The 23,763-nt window shown below is 40.5% G+C and overlaps 1 protein-coding gene across 1 annotated transcript in view; it reads left to right on the top strand.

Annotated features, from left to right (window-relative positions):
• LOC126331179 (uncharacterized) overlaps window positions 1-23,763 on the top strand; it is a 371,504-nt gene that overhangs the window by 137,291 nt on the left and 210,450 nt on the right. Inside the window, exon 7 of the mRNA XM_049996454.1 lies at window positions 17,723-18,155. Within this exon, the coding sequence (XP_049852411.1) occupies window positions 17,723-18,155 (433 nt within the window). The remainder of the gene's footprint in view (window positions 1-17,722; window positions 18,156-23,763) is intronic.

Raw genomic sequence — 23,763 nt, forward strand, 5'->3', positions numbered from 1 at the left:
GTAACTACTGCAACCGACATACTTCTGAATCTGCTTAGTGTATTAATCTGTTTGTCTCCCTCTACGATTTTTACCTTCCACACTGCCCTCCAATACTAAATTGGTGATCCCTTGATGCCACAGAACATGTCCTACCAACCGATCCCTTCTTCTAGTCAAGATGTGCCACAAACTTCCCTTCTCCCCAATCCTATTCAATACCTCCTCATTGATGAACTGTAAAATGAATGTGCATTTTATTTAATTTTATTTTTTTAAATTAACATGAGGCAAGGTGTTTAATGGCATTTCTGCTTTGCTACAGTCACTGGATGAGTGCAGAATATGTGCAAAGCTACTCATATATTCAGAAATGAGCCTGAAATTTTAAGATTGTGCATCTCATCCCAAGAGATCTAATGGTTCCTAGGTAATGTATTCAGAGTTAGAAATGTGAATTGTTTACAAGTATTTAATTTTTTCTTCTGAATCTGTTGTGATATCATTATGGTATTCATTGGTCATAACTTACATACCTCATCTGATCATCAGTTGTCTTTCAGTATTTCCTTAAAAACCCGAGTGTCTCATCTGAAGTTTTCACTACTTCATATTGGGTTTTCAGACTATACACTAGATTGACAATAATGGCATAAAAAAAATTATCTTGGATAAATCTTCTGAAATCCTTTCATTCCAGGTTTCATCATGAAATGATTTCTTCTACTTGGAGCACACCTCTGAAAATTTAGTACTGATATCAAATGCACTGGCAACAACTTGAGACTCGAAGAGAGTTGTTCCCCAATTTTTGTGAAGATATTTTAATACATTTAATAAGCTCTCGATGTTCCTTACCTCAGCATTGCTGGTAGTATTTCGAGCTTGTAGAAATTTGCTTTTTTAATCAGTTAGTAACAACAACTTTAGCAGAACTTATGCCACGATTAAACGCTTGAAAGATATTGCATTATCCATAACAAGCTGTACCACAGAATGTGTTTCAGCTGACAAATTTAACTTACTGAGGGTTTCAACAGCAGTGGCAACTGTAAACAAGTGAGCTACAATTGGTTTTATGGTGTCAACACAAACCAGCCTACAGGTATCACATATGGAATATAAAGAACTCTTGATCGACTATTTGAGAATTTCCCATCATTGTGGACTGCAACTGAACAGGTTGTAAAGTTGTTGAATCACTCCAAAAAAAGGTTCTGCTTCATGACATGTCTCAGCTGCATGTAATTGTTGTAACCTGACATGGGTCACAGTATACTTACACTGAATCTCACAGTCAGATTGGAGGTGAAGTGGGATTTGAGGTTGTGCATCTTTGGGAGCTGAGCAGCTGCATGTGGGGTTTGGGATGGCAATATATGTCAACCTGAGCTTTTTTGGTTTCTGTTGTGGAAGACAGCACAAAATGACTCAGATATCAGACTGAGGAGGCAGATATGGTCTTAATGTGAAAGTGGGACCTTGGATTGGCTTTTGTTCTGCTTTTAATATTTCTTCACATGTTTACATGAACATGCCGTAGAGCACAGACACTGGTTTATAACTTGAGCCCTGAGACCCACTCAATGTAAGTGTAAAACACAGAGGCTTATAAACTTAAGCTGTTAATAGATGCTCCAACCAGTTACCAGAACAAACGGGCACACTAGCCTGTAACTCTGTTGTTATTAGGGTTCACACTGTAAAATGTCAAGATGGTTTTCAAACCATGACTCATGAAAGAAACCAGTTACTAGTGCATTAATTGAAATCTTAGGCTCAGCTACACATCAGAATGGGAGTGACTGTCCGGTATAGGTACATTTAGGCAAAAATACAAAGGAAACCACTAACCACAGTCTAAAGTACATGTATGCAAGATTTTATGAGTCCTTTTTAGTGTGTAAGATGAATTGAGTATAAGTCTTCTTACTCACATACTTTCTGCTGTCGGCTGGCAATGTCCAAGGGTTTGATTTCAGTGTGGGTTGGGTTTGAACTTCACTGCTTGCTGGAACTCTACCCTACTAATCAATTGATGGCCCCTGTCTACTGTGTTTGGGCCTGTTTACATACAGGTGGTTAATGACTACATTGCCTTTTACATCCAGTTTACAATCAGTGAGGATGACATCAGTACTTTCTTGATGCATGTGACCACATACTGTACTGGCAGAAGCAATTGGTACTGTATGTCTTAATGTAGGTTACAAGGGTTATTGCTGGTAATCATATTTAGATAATATTTTTGGTTGTTCTGGCAGTCCTTCAAGACACTGTCATTACGTTCTCCATTATGATAATGCTATGACAAGCATACGGAGAAAATTTTGAAAGAGGATTCCTAAAAAGAGCTCTTTTGTAAGCCCCACTCATATTACTTCTATTGTCCACAGCATTCACTGATAAGAATTGAATGTTTCACAAGTGTTGATCTAATTAAAAGTGCAAAAGCAACTACTCTTTTCTGATTTCAATCTGCTAATTCTAGAAACAAATTTATTTCATACCTATAAATTCTCCTTTTTAAGTAAATATAATGAAGGATGAATGTTACCTGTTCAATTTAATTCAAATCAGAAGCTACATCAGTAATCATTTAATGATGCTTTGCATTTTCTCTCCATTCCAAGGTTGCACTGTTGATGTGATGGGATTAACTAGAAATAAAATCATTCTGAGTATATCCCTAGACAGATAATGAACTTGTATATGCTTTCCAGCTTCTACTCTCTCTCTCTGAGCTTGCCTACGTGTTTTTGAAGAATGAGATCATATTGCCTCGAGCTCTGCTAATATTCTAAGGAGATTTTCTTAGGTGGATCTCCAGTTTTCAGAAAGTAACCTCTGATGGCTGAGCCTATTTCACAAAGAAATAATGTGTGATGAAGCAACCATCTTGTTATCTGTTTCCAAATATAGCCTTAATTTTCAGTCTGCTTCTTGATTCTTTAGAATATAGTACCAGAATGTTTTAACTGAATCTCAAAAGTTTCTTCATTTCAGATAACAATCTTTATGATATTTGTTAGATTGATATTGTGGGGATTCTGTCACATAATATTTTCCACTTTAATTGACATGAATATTCTGAAATGAACGAACTGTATCAGCATGGCTAGAAGAAAAGAGCAAGAAAAGCAGAATAATGTTTGTTGGCTTTCACTCCATATTAACCACTCACAGGACTAACATTCATTGTTTAGAAGCTTACAATGGAGTAGAAATGTTGGAAATATGTAGGAAGTAATGTCTTCTAGAAAATGTTTTGGATGGTTAGTTTACTGTCTCTTCTATATTCTTAGTTGTGGAATTTAAAGTGTTTAAAGTTCCAACAGAGTTCAAATGATAACGTTGTAAAAGAGTTTAAAAATATATATAAAACTATAAAAATAGCTTAGCCGACGAGATTGAAGCGCACTTGAAATGGGGAAGATAGTTTGGGCATTGAAACGTTGTCATTCCTATTCATAGAGTATTTTTTATTTCAGAGTGTAAGATTTGACACAAGATGTAGGGGGAATTTTTGTTCCACATTCTTTTCAGTTTAGCTGCAGTAGTTGTAGTGATTTCATCACAAGTGATGATAACTGTTTTATTCCAATATATTTGAAATAACTTTTATTAATAAGCTTTTATCATTTAGGTATGTAATTTCATAAAATATTTTGATGTGTGTCGACTGGCAAAAATAGCTTAAAAAGACAAACTTTAAAAAAATAATCAAAAAGAATCTCTCAAACCATAGAAAATGCATTTGATAAGAGAATTAATTAAAAGATGTGATTAAAATGCAAGAAAATTTCAGTTAAAAAAACATATTTAAAAACAAGTTGCCTTGAATGCAGTTTATGTTGGAGCATTCCATGACACTGCTCAGTTAAAAATAATGTATCACGAACATCTGGACTCTACATGTCACTGGAAATAATGTTTTATCATTGACAATAATGAACTCAATAATTGAGCACTCCTGTTCAACTTGTCCTATTTATGTTGAGCCTTGAGATGTTGTGAGCATGGGGAGCAGATGGAGGAGCAAGTTGGCTGCTTCCAAGTGATGAATGGTACAATGGAAAAATTTCCCACAGTGTTGGCTCAGTTCACACTTCATATTGATCACTTGCTGTGATACATGGAAGTAACAAGATTTTGTGGTAACCTGTTTAAAGAGACATATCTTAGAGCTCATTGATGAATGATAAACTGTTAATTGTGTATGCTACATGTTGGTATGTAGCTATTTTTAGTTCTCCTTGCTGTCTTCTTCTAGTTTTTGATGAATATTTCCCAACTCTTCTTTTCCTCATTCATTACTCTCTTTGCTTGGATTTTCTTCAGTCAGTATTCTTGCTCCATCGTTATCACCTTGTGCTCATCTTTGTCTCCAGCCCTTGGTGCTGATCTCTTTTTTTTCATTCTCTCTGTTTTTCTTTGCTATATTGTGCTCTTTAATTATATATTTTACTCTACCATTCCGCCAACTAGTTTCTTTCTCTTTCAATGTGCCTTTTTTTTGTTACATATTTGTACAATGCTACTGACTATTGATGTTCTATACAGGTTCCATTCTTCATCCACACAAAGAGTCTCAGTTCTTGGTGATTTTTGTGCTACTAACATTAGGAAACTTTTTCTTATTATAGTCTTCTTTCAACTTCCGTTTCTTAAGTTTGGGCATTTTTTGTACAGCAGTGATGCATTTAATCTTATAATTTAGACCAGCTATGAGTAACTCGCGACCACTATCCAAACACTCTCTTGGTATGACTTTGGTACCCCTCCCTTTTTTTCCAATCAGTTTGTCTGTTAAGACATAGTCAATAACTGTCTCAGATGTGCCATTCTGGCCATATCTAGCAATCTTATGGCTATCTTGTTTTTCTAAGAAAGAATTTCTTCACCGTCAACATTTCCTTTTCTTTATCCATAAAGTCGCATCACTTCCTTGTATTCTATCAATGCTGATCTGACTATTCAAATCCCCAACTATCATTATGTTACCTTATCGTACTTGCTCTTCCAATTCTTCAAGGAATTTCCCTCTTCATGCTCACTACAACTTTGCAGAGTTGCGTACACTTGTGAGTATAGTGAACCTTTCACTTATAAAGCTTACACCAATAATGCAGTCATTATCTTTGTGAAATGCAAGGGTGACTCCATTCTGTACACCTTCATTGCAACCATGTCAGTATAATTTGTACCTTTCTCTCAGCAATTTTGAGTTCTTTCTTTTCCATTAGGTCTCACTCATTCCAGGGATATGAATCTTTTTCCTCAATTATGTCTATACCCTCATCACTCTTTCCTGTCAAGGTTATTATATTTAATGTGCCCCCTCTCAACTTGTTTTTAGCTTTTTATTGAGTTCATAGTTCATCTTCCTGAATCAATGGTTCTTCTTATATTCCTTGGGTTTTTTCAGGCTGTGAAGAGGCATCAATCATTCCATGGGTACAGGAAGTGCTGTAATTAGATATTTTCAATCTGAGGCTCAGTTTTTTCATATAAGGCAATAACATATTTTACTGTTCTACTGGTCTGCCAAGCCTAACACATCTGAGGATTTTCTTTCGAGGTTTACTCCCTCAGCCTTTGAAGATACCTCTTTACCACACGGCAGTGGTTCCTCTCTTCTTACCCTCAGAAAGAAGAGGGAGCTTCCTTCACCAACAGTAATTATTTCACAATCACATAATAGATTTATGCTTACTATTTTTCACTTCTCTAGCTTTAATATCAAGGGATTGGTTTTTGTTATTTTCTTTATCATTATATATTAAAGTAGAAACAAATCATAGGTTGAATAAAATTGCCTGAGCCTTTTTTCCTTTCTCCTCTTTTTGTCTTCTTTTCTCTTATCTTCATTGCCCGATCTTTTTGTTTAGATTCCATGATGACAGTATCACTTAAATCAAGCTTCCACTCATGCACATCAAACTCACAACTGTCAGAAGTTTGTAAAACAAATCACTGTTAATGTTGCAGACTCATAGGTCTCGAGACAAGGTGGGAGCCTATTGTGGTCAGTTTTTGATATCTCTACTCGTATGCACGAAACCAGTGGTATTACAATAATACTACTCTCCATAACCTCCTCTGTTCTGAGTGCAGCTGACAGGTATCAGGTGTGAACAAGGATGGTGATCTTTTCAGGAATAGCAAGGGGAATCCCAGAGATAGTGTAATTACAGAAATTCATTACTTAAGCATGTAAAGATGCTATCTTCCATTAATGCAATGAGAATTGAGGTATAGGGGTATGAAAAAAATTGAAGTTTTTTAGTCTTGTTTTCTTTTTTAATTTTTTTTTGTTTTTTGGGGGGGGGGGGGGGGGGGGGGCGCTTGGTTATAATAGCTTTTTAATCGAAAACTGGTAACTGATGAATGTTGCTGCCTTCCGACATGCAAAACCTAGTATGGTAATAAATTTATGTTATTATAGCATTCTGACAGTTGTCAACTGAGCACCCTGGGGTATCCAAACCCATGAGAGACTTGCCCCCCCCCCCCCCCCCCCCCCCCCCCCCCGGCAGGCTAGGTTCCTGGGGATATCTTCCCCCACCCCCACCCCTCCCTCGCCCCCTCCTCTCATGAGGGCTGTGTTGTTAGTGGTAGGAAGAGAAATCAAGAGAGTAAATCCCAGGATGGCATCTTTTAGGATGGAATAAAACTGTTTTTTAGATGAGCTGTTACATAGGATGTAACATCAACTGTCTGTTGTTATGGGATTGGTTAGTTAATTGGTTTGCTGGGAGCTTGGTTGACTGGCATTTGAATCAAATCTTGGATGTCTTATGTGTCATTATTGCATCATATCTTTTGAAGTGTTCAGTTATGTAACAAATCCTACAACAATCTGAATATTCTATAAAAATATTTGTCAGTGGGGTCCCTTGTATTATACTACATGAAACAGTACTACATAATATGCAAGTCACGGTAACTACAACGACTCACATGTTAGTCACAATTAATTTACATCGTGTGGTACTTCATATTCTTCTGCTCAACCATAGAAGTTAATACTCTCAAGTGTCAAACGTGTGAAGTTTCATTCATTAATGACACACAGTATGAAAAATTTTGTTAGGTCATCACGTCACTTAGCCTCACATTCTAGTGCATGTTCAACAATATGTTTGCTACATTTATCTGTCTGAATTGTGTGTGGAGTGTTAGCAGTACCATGTCCCTTCAGTGAGAGTTCAACAAATTTTTTTGTAACTAGGTATCCACTGTACTTCATCCACAACTGTCGGTCTTGCACATTACAATTCATACAACAAGATAATTATTTACACATCAAAAGGCAAGTGGTCCCTGTATTCAGGGCCCTTTGCATTGTTCCTCTGTATATTAAAAACTTCACAGTGAAGTAGCAAATGGGTTGCTTGACAGAATAGTTCAGTTACATCTCTTCAGGAAATTCAGTTTTAAGTAACTGCAGCATACAATATTCCTAACCACCTTGTGAATAATGAAAATAATAATGACTAAAATATAACTGAGTATCTATGACATTTATTGTTGCACATTATAGTTATGTATATATTAATAAGAATGACATTGTGATGTAGTTTTTATAGAAATCACAACTGTTAACTTCTTATTGTACTTGATGATCTTTTTCATTATGGAATCAGTGGTAACGAAAGACAGAGACAGCGTCATTTAATTATTCCACCAGCAACATTATAGTGAAAATGACTTGGACAATTCCACACATACAATGATTCTGTTCATTTCCACTTTAGTACAAGTCTTATGTATACTGTGTTTCTTGCACTTTGTGGGTTTTACTGTTTGTCTATGCTCTGAGTGAATCTTTGTGTCCAATAAGAAATGTTACATTACCAAACAAAAATTTGCACATTTATTTCAACTTTATATTTAAGCTCATTACTATTAAAACTATTCTTGCTGAGAAAAGTCTCTAAGTGGATGAAGTATTAGCAAGTTAGACAGACATAGCTAGAATGTGATCTGACCTGTCTCACTGCACATGTATCTTTAATGCTTTCCAAGTTAAAATATTAGCTCTAGATTGACATCCTTTAAATCCCATTTATCTATCGAATTCAAATGTATGCAGCTCCCTGTACCACTCACTTCACGAATGTTTATTCAAATAGAAATGAAAAAGGAAAAGTATTACCAAAATATTGTTGTACATCTGTCAGTTGCAAGCCCTGCATGGTATGTAAGTACACTATACAGCACATACTCTTGAAGAAATACAAATATATATTTTTATACAAATATATATTTTACACTAATGATCTTTGATGTGGACTCTGATGAAGTTCAGCTACTTGCAAACACAACTCACACACTCATGACCACAGTCTCTAAGGGCATGCTGTGGACAGCCAAATTGGAGATGAGACGACGTAGCTCTCTGTCATTTCACTTAACCGCCCACACATCCAGCTTGTGATCATGGTGCAGTATATATTGCACAGCTGGGGTTAAGACATATTACACATTATGTTTTCTGCAAGGGCCTGTTAACTATAAATATTATACATCCCCCCCCCCCCCTCCCCCAATTGAATTCTTTCAGAATTAGAAATTCTCAAGGACTGTTACAAAATAAATAACCATGTTTTTAAAATTATGTTAAATACGATGTGATGTATCTAGGCCTACGCACTCACTGTCATAAAATTTCCTAATAATATATAGAATAATATAATGCCTTGAGATACTCACTAAATAAAGAATGTCTGAAGTTGTAAACATTTAGAATAAGTAATATCATATGAGTTGAGACAGGTACCACAAGAAGACTGTTACACATTTAGCTTTCAGCCATTTTTCAGGGAAGAAAATGCACACACATTCACACAAGCAAGCACAACTCATTCACGTATGAACGATACCTCCGGCTGCTACATTCAGAATGCAGCCGTTATGTTGAACAAAAGCAGCAGTCCAGAATGGGTGGGGTAGTAGGGGATAGCAGGGTACGGATGCGGGAAAGAAGAATGCTGTCTGGCAGAGCATGCAGGGACTAGTTTGTAGTAGGAGAAAGGTGTCATGTGCAGCATTGGAAGGTTGTGGGGGACAGAGGAGGGGGGGGGGCAAAAAAGGAGAGGGGCAGAGAAGGGGAAAAGGACCTGTGGGTATGTTGACAGTGAATGGCACACTATGATGGTGAGAGGACTTGAATTACGAGAGGTTTAGGACAGAGGGGGCAGAAACTGTTGGTTAGAGACTGTGGGAACAGTAGGTTACCATAGGTTGAGGCTAGGCTAATTTTGGGAGCAGAGAATATGGTATGTGGATAACTCTCATCTACAATGTCCAGAAAATCTAGTGCTATCCTTTTCATAATTCTGTTGATATTCGAACCTGGAATTTCCATTGTTTAATATTATATGATATCTTTAAAGAGAGAAAAATATGAACACTTTTTAAATTGACATGAAATTACCAAAAACCTATGAGTTATGTTATACAGTAAGAAGTATTCTAGTCTGAACGGAACATTAGGAAAATGTCCGCAGCTTGTGGTCTAATGATTGACATTGTTTCCTCAAGGTTGCAGGGTCCCAGGTCCAGTTTCCAACTTGCTCAGAGCTTTTATTTGCTCAGGACTGAATTTTCGAGTTGTCCTCACCACTTTGTCTCACCTTCATCATAAAGATGCAAAAGTTGCTGAAGTAGTGTCAAGTAGAAAGACATCCGTCAGGTGGCCTAACAACTTCAGACGAGGTCTCCTGACCGATAATAATATGTGGTCATTTCATTAGAAAAGTTTTCTTGTTTAGTTATAAGGTATGAGCATTTGATTATAAGTCATCACATGATAATGAGAATCTATTTTCAACATAGAGATGAGATAAAATTTCCAGCATTTTGGCATCCATGTTATCACATATTGTTACCCACTAAAATGTTCTGCAAAAGAATACATAAAAACACATAATCTTCCTACTTTGTTGACAAAAAGTTGGGTAGGTTTCAGGCAGAAGCAACTGCCCTTGAAACCAGCATCCATTGGAAACAATTTGTTGGCTTCCTTTGTCGTGATTGTTGTTTCACCATCCCAGTGATAACATTCTCATGAACAACACATGAAACAACAGGTATTCATTAGTTGCATATATTGGCATTTGAAACCTGCAGTACAGTGATTTTGTCACAGTAGACGGGTATAATTGTATCCACTTGACCTTAACAATAATATGCACAACATTCCTGGTTAATGTCCTCTTGTATTTGTATATTCAATTGATCAAATTTAAAAACTTAGTCATTTAAAAACTGAAGCCTTACTGAAATTGTGATAAACACCTGCAATCTCTATTTAAACAATGGAAAATCCTGGGTGAAAGGTAACAATATTAATGACAATAATAGTTGCTACTCACCACATAGTGGAGATGCTGAGTCACAGATAGGCACAACAATAAGATTGTCAGAAAGTGAGCTTTCGGCCAACAAGGTCTTAGTCAAAAATAGACAACACACACACACACACACACACACACACACAAATTCAAGTCTCTCTCTCTCTCTCTCTCTCTCTCTCTCTCTCTCTCTCTCCCCCCCCCCCCCCCCCTCTCTCTCTCTCTCTCTCTCTCTCTCTCTGTGACAAGTCTGTGGCAGCTGAGGCCAGACTGCAATTGGGAGAGGGGGAGAGGCAGTTGCGATGAATGACAACTAGTTCCAAATGCGTAAAACTGTAAAAGGGGGACGAATAGGGAGATCAAATCTGTAATGTTTGGATACAGTGTTACTAGTTACACTGACAAATCATTTAAATATCTGGGCATAACATTGCAAAGTGATATGAGGTGGAACAAGCATGTGAGAACTGTGGTAGGAAATGCAAATGGTTGAATTCTACTTATTGAGAGAACTTTAGAAATGAGTGATTTACCTGTAAAGCAGACTGCATATGGGTTGCTGGTGTGACATATTCTTGAGTACTGCTTGAGTATTTGGGGTTCATACCAGGTCAGATTGAAGAAAGACATTGAAGCAATTCAGAGGCAAGCCGCTAGATTTGTTACCAATAGGTTTGAACAACACATAAGTGTTATAGAGATGCTTCACGAACTCAAATGGGAATCCCTGGAGGGAAGGTCATGTTCTTTTCGAGAAACTCTATTGAGAAAACATAGAGAACTGACATTTGAAGCTAACTGGTGAAGGATTTTGCTGTAACCAACATACATTGCACCTAAGATACATGAAATTAGGGCCCATATTGAGGCATCGAGAGAGTCATTTTTCCCCACTCTATTTGCAAATGTAACAGGAAAGGAAATGACAAGTAGTGGTACAGCTTAACCACTGCCATGCACCATATGGTGGTATCTGTGTAGATGTAGATTTAGGCAACGAGGTGGTGGGGGTAAGGGGGAGGCTGTGGTGGGGAGGGGGAGGGATAGCAGGGTAGGGGTGGGGGACAGTAAAGTGCAGCTTGTGCGAGCATGCAGAGATGAGGTAGAGAGAGGGTAGGGCAGCTAGGTGCAGTCGGGAGGTTAAATGAAGGGTGTCATGGAGGAGGGAGAGGGGGGATAGTGGAAAATGAGGGAAGTAAAAAGACTGGGGGTATCTTGGTGGAATAGAGGGCTGTGTAGTGCTGGAATGGGAACAGAGAAGAGGCTAGATGGGTTTGGACAATGACTATTGAAGACTGAGCAGAGGAGCATTACAGGAACATAGCATATGCACCATGTAATAAAAAGTATCCAGACACCTGGCTGAAAATGACTTACAAGTTTGTGGCGCACTCCTTCGGTAATGCTGGAATTCAATATGGTGTTGGTCCACCCTAAGCCTTGATGACAACTGCACTCTCACAGGCATACATTCAATCAGGTGCTGGAAAGTTTCTTGGGGAATGGCAGCCCATTCTTCACAGAGTGCTGAAGTGAGGAGAGGTATTGACGTTGGCCGGTGAGGCCTGGGATGAAGTTGGCATTCCGAAACATCCTAAAAGGTGTTCTGTAGGATTCAGGTCAGGACTCTGTGCAGGCCAGTACATTACAGGGGTGTTAGTGTCTTGTAACCCCTCTGCCACATTCCGTGTATTATGAACAGGTGTTCGATCATGTTGATAGGTGCAATCGCCATACCCGAATTGCTCTTCAACAGTGGGAAGCAAGAAGGTGCTTAAAACATCAATGTAGGCCTGTGCTTTGATAGTGCCATGCAAAACAACAAGGGGCGCAAGTCCCCTCCATGAAAAACATGACCACACCATAACACCACCGCCTCCGAACTTACTGTTGGCACTACACAAGCTGGCAGATGATGTTCACTGGACATTCGCCATACCCACACCCTGCCATCGGATCGCCACATTGTGCACCGTGATTCATCACTGCATACAACGTTTTTCCACTGTTCAACTATCCAATGTTTATGCTCCTTACACCAAGCGAGGCTTCATTTGGTATTTACCAGTGTGATACGTGGCTTATGTGCAGGCTCTCAACCATCAAATCCAAGTTTTCTCACCTCCCACCTACCTGTCATAGTACTTGCAGTGGATCCTGATGCAGTGTGGAATTCCTGTGTGATAATCTGGATAGATATCTGCCTATTACAGATTACGACCCTCTTCAACTCTTCAACTGTAAGCGTGCTCTGTCAGTCAGCAGATGAGTTTGGCCCTTACACTTTTGTGCTGTATGTGTCCCTTCACGTCCACTTCACTATCACATCGGAAACAGTGGACCTAGGGATATTTAGGAGTGTCGAAATCTTGCATACAGACGTATGACTCAAGTGATACCCAATCTCTTGTCCACGTTCAAAGTCCTTGAGTTCCGCGGAGCACCAAATTTTGCTCTTTTATGATGTCTAATGACTATTAAGGTCACTGAAATGGAGGTGACAGCACAATGCACCTAATATGAAACACGTATGTTTTTGGGGGTGTCCAGATACTTCCGATCACATAGTGTGTATTTTAGGGAGAGAGTTCTCACTTGTGCAATTCAGAAAAGCTAGTGTTGGTGGGAAGGATCCAGAAGACACAGGCTGTGAAGCAGTCATAGAAATGAAGAATGTCATGTTGGGTGGTGTGCTAAGCGATAGGGTGGTCCAGCTGTTTCTTGGCCACAGTTTGTCGGTGGCCATTAGTACAGACATACAGCTTCTTGGTTGTCATGCCCACATAGAATGCAGCACAGTTAATGCATTTTAGCTTGTAGATCACATAACAGGTTTCACAGGCAGTCCTGCCTTTAATGGGATAGTTGTGACCATACTGGAGTAGTTGGTGGAGGAAGGATCTATGGGACGGGTCATGTGCTAAGCGATAGGGTGGTCCAGCTGTTTCTTGGCCACAGTTTGTCGGTGGCCATTAGTGCAGACATACAGCTTCTTGGTTGTCATGCCCACATAGAATGCAGCACAGTTATTGCATTTTAGCTTGTAGATCACATAACAGGTTTCACAGGCAGTCTTGCCTTTAATGGGATAGTTGATGTTTGTGACCATACTGGAATAGTTGGTGGAGGAAGGATCTATGGGACGGGTCATGCATACGTGGTGCCTATAAGGAGGATATGAGGCATGAGACAAGGTGTTGGGAGCAGGTGTTGGGCAGGGATGGACGAGGTTATTGTATAGGTTCGGTGAGCAGTGGAGTACCACTGAGGGAGGGCTGGGAAGAGTGGTGGTTAGGAGATTCCTAATTTCACGGCACAACAAGAAGTAGTCAAAACCCTGGGGGAGGATGTGATTCACTTGCTCCTGTCCTGAGCGGTAATGAGTAATAAGGGGAATGCTCCTCTGTGGCCGAATGGTGGGATTTTGGGAAATGGTGGGTGACTGGTGAGATAAGGCACAGGGAGATCTGTTTTTGTACAAGGTTGGGAGGGTAATTATGGGTTGTGAAGACTTCAGTGATACCTTTGGTATATTTCGAGAGGGACTGCTCGTCACTACAGATGTGACAGCCATGGGTGGCTCGGCTATATGGAGGGGGCTTCTTGTGTGGGATGGGTGGCAATTGTTGAAGTGGAGGTGTTGCTGTAACCTCTCTTTACTATAAAGAAGATACGTCAATTTGCAGAGAGGCATGATCAAAAGGCACAGTCAAAAGGCACTCACATATAGCTTTCATCCACAGCCTTCATCAGTAAAGACACACACACACACACACACACACACACACACACACACACACACACACACACACACACACAACAAGCACACCTCACACACACTTGACTTCCGAGTCCAGCATCTCGAGCCAGAATGCATTGGCACTGGAGTTCGCAGTTGTGTGCTTGAGTTGTGCTTGCTTGCTTGTGTGTGTGTGTGTGTGTGTGTGTGTGTGTGTGTGTGTGTGTGTGTGTGTGTGTGTCATTTTACTAATAAAAGCTGTGGCTGAAAGCTATATGTGAGTGTCTTTCAGTCTTGCATTTCTGCAACTTGACATCTCTTTTTTACGGTAAGTAGCAATGTATCTTTTCCTAAATTGTTGGTATTCCCACATGAAGTTTCCATTGTTTGATTGTAATCTCTCTTTCTGTGAGTTGTGTGTTTAGCATAGTTCACCCATTTTTGGAGGTTCATTCAGTGGTAGGTTACTGGGTTGGTGATAGGTAACTTAATGTTCTGGGTGCTGTGCACCAGACTATACCAACTTAAAGGATGAAATGTGGTATTTACTGCTGTTGTACTTATAAACAATAATAAAATATATATTACACAATTAATTACACAAGTGAACTATGTCATATTATTCTGTATGGTATGTCATTACCATATTGTCTGTAGAATATAGACGCTCTTCATTGTGCCCAAAAGAAACTTGATGTTTGTTTTTTAAATATTCACCCAAGCTGTTAAATGGGACAAAGTCCATTAGACCTGACCTTGAGTGTTCTGTTGGTATTCAGCCACTAACAAAGTACCATTCTCTTTTTATATACTGAGAGCATGGAATGACCTCTCTGAAGCGAAAGCTACAAAAAGCTATTTAGTTGTTATCCTGTTTATCTTACTGTGTGATGTAATGTGGTTCAAACTATTATCAAGATGTCTTTGCACGTTCAGTGCCAGACATGAACTTTCAAATGGAATTGTTTACATTTATTTATTTTTACCACTGACAGTAGGATTTCCAATGGACTTTTGGACATATACTTGGAAATGATAGTTAGTGCTTAGAAAATTCCTTGTGATGCTACTTAGTACCATTCCTTCTGCTTACCCTCAGTTCCCAATTAATCTTCAGGTAGTGTACGTGTGCTTACCATACTTGCAATAAACATTTTTCTTCAGATGGCGTCCTTATGCTTATGATAATTTTGATGCTGCACTCACCTTATTTAATAACCTTATCCACTTCTGCTTATAAATATATTTTTTTAAAAATCTTCAGCAGCATGTACATCCCACCTTGTCTGACCATGTTAATCAACTGGAGGTTATTTATTTCTCAAAACAATGTTCCTTTCATCATTAAGGTTATGCTTTTTAATCTTTCCTTGACAACGAGAATGGAAACTCTACGTTGTTTCCTTGACAACAGTTTAAAATACATAAATCATCTATAATTAACACTTATTTGTTCTTTATTTTTGAGTTTACATTGATACTTCTCAGCAGTAAGGTACTTTCAAAATAATACCTATTTGTATTTCTGAACAGTGGAAAGTTCAGGAGGGAATAGCAACAATAAGGAAAGATCTGCCAACCAGGTGGCAGTAGGAGAACACACATATAAATGGTATTATAGTTTGTAAGCTTTTGGAGTCAGTGGCTCATTCTTCTGGCATAAGGGTTGAAGGGGGAAGTAACAGGGGCTAAGGAAAAGGACTGGTGAGTTTTAGGAAAAGAGGTGGAGTTCAGGAAGGTCGTCCAGAACCACATATCACAGGAGATGGGATGAGAAGGATAGACTGAATGAACAGTCATGAACACTAAGGCTCCCAACACACTTCCCTGGGATGTACCTGGAGGTACTTCTACAACTGATGATGGCTCGCCATCGAAGACAACATGCTGCATCCTCACTTCCAAAAACTCCTCAGTCCATATGATTGTACTTTTGATAGTAAGTGTAGTAGTGGCACTAAACCACAACACTTAATGGAAATTAAGAAATATTGCATCTAACTGACTGGCGTGGCCCAAAGCTTGCAATACGTTATGTAAGAAAAATGTGAGCTGGGTTTCACATGATCGATATTTTCGGAATCAATGCTATTTGGCATGGAGGAGGTCATTCTGTTTGAGATATCTTCTAATGTATGACCTCAGATTGTGTTCTAAGATTCTACAACAGATAGAGGTCAATGATATTGGGCAGTAGTTTTACAGGTCACTTCTACTACCCTTCTTGTAAAGAGGTGTGACTTACTTATGCTTTCTTCCTACTCTGGGCATAGTTTTTTGTTTGAGGGATCTACAATAGATTATAATCACAAGAGGGGCTAATCCAGCTGCAAATTCAGTGTAGAATATAATTGGGATTCCATTTGGCCCTGGAGATTTGTTCAGTTTTAATGATTTCAGCTGTTTGTCAACAGCTCAGACACTAACACTTAAGTCACTCATCTTTTCAGTGGCACGAGGATTGAATTGTGGTAGTTCTCCTGGATTTTCCTTTTTAAAGGAACAATTGAAAACAGAGTTTAGCATTTCAGCGTTTTCTTTTATAACCCTCAATTTAAGTTCCTGTCTTATTCGCGGGTGTCTGGATACTAAATTCGATGCCACCAAAAGCCTTTACATACAACCAGAACTTCTTTTGGTTTTGTGAAAGATTATTTGACAATATTTTGCTGCAATCGTCATTGAAAGCTTCACGCATTATTTTCTTGACAGCCAAATGTGTTTCATTCAACATCTCTCTATCTATAGCCCTATGCTTTGTTTTACACCTATTATTCAGTAGTATCTGTTTCTTCAGAAGTTTTTTAGTGTGACTGTACACCATAGAGTATCCTTCCCATTATGAACTGATGGGCAAGACTTAGTATCAGGGGTAGGCATTACATGGTAATTGGGTCCTTCTATTGGCCATCAGACTCACCTCCTGATGTAACTGGAAAATTTGGAGAAAATCTCAGTTTGCTCATATGTAAGTTCCCCAGCCATTCTGTAATCATTGGTGGAGACTTTAATCATCAACAATCAGTTGGGAAGATTGTGGTTTTGTGAGTGGTTGGCATCCTGTGAAACATTACTAAATGCCTCTTCTGCAAACTACAAGAGCAGGCAGTTCAGAACTCCACTCATGATCGAAATGTAACAGATGTAATGGCAACAAATAGATCTGACCTCTTTGAGGATGTCCACATCAAAACTGGCATCAGTGACTATTGTGCATTTATGGCAACAATGATTACCAAAGTACAAAGGACAACTAGAACATGTAGAAAGGTATATATGCTCAGTAAACTAGATAAAAAAAAGCAGTTGTTCATATCTCAATGAAGAAATTGAAACTTTCAACACTGAACAGAATCATGTAAAAGGACTATGGCCCAAGTTTAAAAAAGTAGTTGGCCGTGCACTGGATAGTATAATCATAAGTAAGAGGATGGGGATGGGGCATTTTCTTAAGATTGGTGCCTGTTTATCCTGGACATACTAGTATGTATGCATTAATATGAGTTAATATAGTAAAAAAAACCCGTAGCAGAAATAACAGTGTACTCTCTGTATTTACCATGTTAAAAACAACTTTTGTTCTTAAATATGATACACTCTCCATGTGTATGAGGTGTAATTTTCATTTAATTATTTTTTTCAGGCCTCTGATTGAAGATAAGCATGTAGAGGATCAGGCTGCTGCACCTGTGCATACTACTGAAACTCTGGCTGTTCATGTAGCTGTGACTGAGTCAGTGGCTTCAGCTGTACCCACCGAACCAGCTGAAAGTGTTAATGGTGTCCCTCAGGTGGATAAAGATGTGACTGCTGCTCCAGCTTTGCTAGAGCGAGCAAGTTCTGATGTGAAACCACCTTCACCTCCAAAAATCCTTGAATCTGTTGAAAATAAAGAAGTTAAAATACATTCCATCGATGCAGATGCTGGCTTTTCTCATCAGACAGCCATAAATTTACCGGATGCTGGAGAACCAGTCACTGATCATGCTGAAGCAAAAGGAATACCATTGATGACAGACAATGACAAAACAAAAACTGAGCCATCTGCAGCCAGAGCCAGCCGACGACGCACTTCTGTATGTATTGCCTCCCATAAAAGAACTAAATCATTTATAATATGTAAGCCCACTGTTTTCATTGAAATATATAACAGTGGCCATTAGACTCTAGAAATGTTCTGATGTTTTAATAGCCTGACACCAGAGCAGCCTCTCATGTGTTTTTCCTTCCCTTCCGCATTCTCCATCTCCTATCCTTCCTCTGCTTCCTACCTGTGTGCATGTGATGGTTGGCCCACGTGATTGACATGTAACAGGTAATTGGGTAATGCATAATTCCCAGCCCCAGATCGACAGGTAGGATTCGCATGTATCCCCTGGTACAGGCCAAGCCCAGGGAGAAGTGAATACCTAAGCTGTTACCTTCCCAAAGTGCCAATTGGTCCGTCTGTCTAGAGTGCAGGAAGTGTTGTGACCTGAGGTGTGAACAAGCACATAAGGTAGATGAGCCCCTCCCTCCCCGCAATGAGCTGATTACCATCTCAGTTTACATCCACTAAACTTAAACGGAATGAGATTAAATATTCAAAGAATCTGCCAACTGCAGCTCAGTTCCTCATGGTATCACATAGTGAAGAGGTCAGTCCTTTTCTATGGTTAATCTGTTTACTATTCAGGAAGGTGTTGATGCAATTGGAGACCGTGTGAAATCTGGCTCTCATTTACGTAATAGAACCTTGCTTTTGGAAACAAATTGTGATTTTCAAGACCGACAACTCAGTACAGCTTCGCTCATCGACAGCTACCCCATTCGTGTTGAGGCTGATCTAATGCTGAATTGTTCACGTAGTGTTATTCATACTCTAATGCTCAATGGTCTGACCCAGAGAGAAATACAAACTTGCGTCTCTGATCAGGGAGTCACTGCAGTCCATCAGGTAATGAAAAAGGTTGATACAACCTTAGTGCCTACATGCACTTTCTTCCTCATGTTTGACAGAGTCGTGCATTCATTAAAGATCAAAGCAGACTATGAAGTCAGCACAGTCCAACTGTACATTCCAAACCCCCCTATGTGTTGCTACCAGTCTCAGCATTATAACCACACTCGCATGTCGTATAAAAACATGGCCAGATGTGGTACATGTGGTAGGGATGCTTACTAGAGTGATTGCCCGCCTCTTTCTCCCTGTTGTATCATTTGGAATGCTGACCATGTAGCCTCGTCCCAGGAATGTCCTGTGCATCTCAATGAGCGGGCCGTCCAGGAGATCCAGGTGAAGGAGAAAGTTCCTTACCCTGTTGCTTGCTTGTTGTTGGGAAGTCAAAAGCCCTGCATTTTACCACCTGGCACTTGGGTATCATCCTTGCTATGCCTCAATCCATGGAAGACATGGCCATGCAGACTTGCAACCTCAAATTCAGCAGTACGGTTGTAAAATCGCCATAGCCATGGTAGTATCTCCATCTCCTTCTCCTCCATATGCACAGCAAACCACCAAACTTCATCCCTGGCAGCAAAATCACCTGCTTCACAACCAGCAGGCCGGAAAGGACAAAAGGAATACTTAAATGTCTGAGTCTTCATCTGCCATCCACAAAGGATCTAAGAAATCAAAGACAAATGCTCTTCTCCTTCCCCGACTCGGAGGTCCTTTTCAGCAGTGTCGCCACATAATACCCTCACCCTGCCGACCTCCATTTCGCTGGCGCGCATCACCTATCGGTTTTCTGTTCTGTAATCTACAGGCCGACCCAGAGATAATGCGGACACCTCTGTAGATCTCTAGGAACAGGATCCTCCAGGCTCTGTGCCCTGTAGAAGTGAGTGTTCAAAGATTGGTACTAAGCAGCCACAGAGGTGAAAACACTTCATTTGTTCCTCTCCCTCCTTACACTGTCATGACTCTCCTCCAATGGAACATGCCTGCCATTAGATCCAGCAAGGAGGAATCACAGCATCTGCTTGTATTCTGTCTCAAGTCCTCTTGACTGATCTCTCACATTTCCTTCTGGTCCACTTTTACCTTCCCCCAAAAGGATGGCATTTGGGGGGGGGGGGTTAGGTTGTGTGTGTCAAGCTGCTCATCCGGGATAATGTTCACACAGCCAAACCATCTCACTGCACACTCGGCTGCAAGCTGTTGCAGTTCACATCATCCTTCCTCATTTCATCTTCTCTCTTGTAATGTCTAAATCCCTCTATCATTCATTGTCTTCAGGGCAGGCTACCTTCAGCTTATTGGTCACGCTTTTTTGCTGCTCAGTGACTTTAATGCGTACCATCCCCTTTGGGGCACTTCCAGAACCTGTCCGAGAGGTGCCCTTATAGCTGACCATCTCAATTAACTCAACCTCATTTGTCTTAACACTGGAGCACCAATGTTCCTTTCAGACGATTTCCATTTGGGCCTCTTGTTCCGCACTGCCCAGCTTGCCTGTCATCTCAAGTGTTCCATCCTCTCTGACATGTACTTGAGCTACCATTTCCCATGTGCTATCCATTTGCTGACTCCTGCCCCACCTACACTATGTGATCAAAAGTATCCAGACACCTGGCTGAAAATGACTTACAAGTTCGTGGCACCCTCCATCGGGAATGCTGGAATTCAGTATGGTGTTGGCCCACCCTTAGCCTTGATGACAGCTTCCACTCTCACAGGCATATGGTCAGTCAGGTGCTGGAAGGTTTCTTGGAAAATGGCAGACCATTCTTCACAGAGTGCTGCAGTGAGGACAGATATCGATGTTGGTCGGTGAGGTCTGGGATGAAGTCAGCATTCCAAAATATCTCAGAGGTGTTCTATAGGGTTCAGGTCTGGACTCTGTGCAGGCCAGTCCATTACAGAGGTGTTATTGTAGTGTAACCACTCGCCACAGGCTGTAAATTTTGATTAGGTGCTCGATCGTGTTGTAAGACGCAAGGCCATTCCCGAATTGTTCGTCAACAGTGGGAAGCAAGAAGGTGCTTAAAACATCAATGTACGCCTGTGCTGTGATGGTTCCATGGAAAACAACAAGGGGTACAAGCCCCCTCCATAAAAAACACGACCACACCATATCACCACCACCTCCGAATTTTACTGTTGGCACTACACACGCTGACAAATGGCATTTCCTGGGAATTCGCCATACCCACACCCTGTCATCAGATCACCACATTGTGTACTGTGATTCGTCACTCCACACAACGTTTTTCCACTGTTCAAACGTCCAGTTTTTACGCCCCTTATGCCAAGCAAGTCATAGTTTGCCATTTACCGGCGTGATGTGTAGCTTATGAGCACCCGCTCGACCATTAAATCCAAGTTTTGTCACCTCCCACCTAACAGTCATAATACATGCAGTGGATCCTGATGCAGTTTGGAATTTCTGTGTGATGGTCTGGATAGATGTCTGCCTATTACACATTACGACCTTCTTCAGCTCTTCAACTGTCAGCGATCTCTGTCAGTCAACAGACGATGTCGGCCTGTACTCTTTTGTTGTGTACTTGTCCCTTCACTATCACATCATAAACAGTGGACCTAGAGATTTTTAGGAGTGTGGAAATCTCAGGTACAGGCATATGACACAAGTGACACCCAATCAACTGACCATGTTTGAAGTCCTTGAGTTCTGCAGAGCACCACATTCTGACCTCTCCTGATGTCTAATGACTACTGAAGTCGCTCATAGGAAGTACCTTTCAGTAGGCGGCAGCACAATGCACCTAATACGAAAAACGTATGTTTTTGGGGTGTCCGGATACTTTGGATCACATAGTTTATGTATAAACCAATTGACAGCTTTCTAAAGCCTACCAGGGTCTTTACTCCTCCCTGGCGACGTTCAACAAATATTTCCCCATTTCTAATGTCTAGGTAGAATACCTTATAAATGTTATCCTTACTGCTTCAGAATGTTCTCATCTTTACCGTGCTATGTCTCTTGGAGGACTGAGGGGTGCCAAGACTTGATTCATGCATGGAGATGTTGCTCTCTGCGATATTAACTGTCATCCTATGATGGTGTACTGTATTTGTTATCAACAGATACATACACAGTGTTGTCATATTCTCCGGGATAGCAAAACAACTAGCTGGATTTCTTTTAGTATTTCTTTTAACAGTTTCATTTCCTCTTCTGTCATGTGGCAACTCCCAATGACTCTCTGAGACCAAGGTCTGTTTCCAAATTTCTGGTCTGACCATAGCAGATGATGTCATTGTGGACCTTATTTCTATCTTCAACACCTTAGGCCGCTATTTGGCAGAGATTTAGAGCTCCACCTACATTCAGCCTGTCTTCCTCAGTCAGAAATGAGCAGAGGAGACTCGAGTGATACCCTTCTCCTCTCAGAATCATGAATGCTAAGAGTATGCGACTTGCTGCTGGCAGCTGCTTATCCAATGGCTGCCTTTACTATGAGGGAGCTAGATCATGCCCTCACCTCACCCCAATCTTCCGTCCCAGAGCCAGACGATGTTCACATTCATATGTTGCAGCACCTTTCTCTTGCAAGCAGTCACCTTCTCCTTCATACACTATATGATCAAAAGTATCCAGACACGCCCAAAAACATACTTTTTTCATATTAGGTGCATTGTGCTGCTAACTACTGCTAGGTACTCCATATCAGCGACCTCAGTAGCCACTAGACATTGTGAGAGAGCAGAATAGGGCGTTCTGCGGAACTTATGGACTTCGAACATGGTCGGGTGTTTGGGTGTCACTTCTGTCATACGTCAGTTTGTGAGATTTCCACAGTCCTAAACATCCATAGGACCGCTGTTTCTGATGTGATAGTGAAGTGGAAATGTGAATGGACACGTACAGCACAAAAGTGTATATGCCGACCTCATCTGTTGACTGACAGTTGAAGAGGGTCATAATGTATAATAGGCAGACATCTGTCCAGACCATCACACAGGAATTCCAGACTGCATCAGGATACACTGCAAGTACTATGACACTTAGGCGGGAAGCGAGAAAACTTTGATTTCATGGTCGAGCGGCTGCTCATAAGCCACACATCACGCCGGCAAATGCCAGACGACACCTCGCTTGGTGTAAGAAGTGTAAACATCAGACAATTGAACTTGTAAAAACGTTGTGCTGAGTGACAAAACACGATACACAATGTGGTGATCCAATGGTAGGTTGTGGGTGTGGTGAATGTCTGTTGAATGTCATCTGTCAGTGTGTGTAGTGCCAACAGTAAAATTTGGAGGCGGTGGTGTTACAGTGTGGTCGTGGTTTCCATGGAGGGGGCTTGCACCGCTTGCTATTTTGCATGACACTATCACAACACAGGCCTACATTGATGTTTTAAGCACCTTCTTGCTTCCCACTGTTGAAGAGCAATTTGGGGATGGCGATTGCATCTTTCAACACCATCAAGCACCAGTTCATAATGCACAGACAGTGGAAGAATGCACAGACTGTGGAATAGTAGTTGCATGACACTAACATCCCTGTGATGGACTGACCTGCACAGAGTCCTGATATGAATCCTGTAGAACACCTTTGGGATGTTTTGGAACACTGACTTAATGCCAGGCACCACCGACTGACAGCGATACCTCTCCTCACGTGAGCACTCCGTGAAGAATGGGCTGCCATTCCCAAAGAAACCTTTCAGCACCTGAATGAACATATGCCTGCCAGAATGGAAGATGTCATCAAGGGCTAAGGGTGGGCTAAC

This window comes from Schistocerca gregaria, chromosome 1, assembly GCF_023897955.1.
Source record: "Schistocerca gregaria isolate iqSchGreg1 chromosome 1, iqSchGreg1.2, whole genome shotgun sequence".
Classification (NCBI taxonomy): Eukaryota; Metazoa; Arthropoda; class Insecta; order Orthoptera; family Acrididae; genus Schistocerca; species Schistocerca gregaria.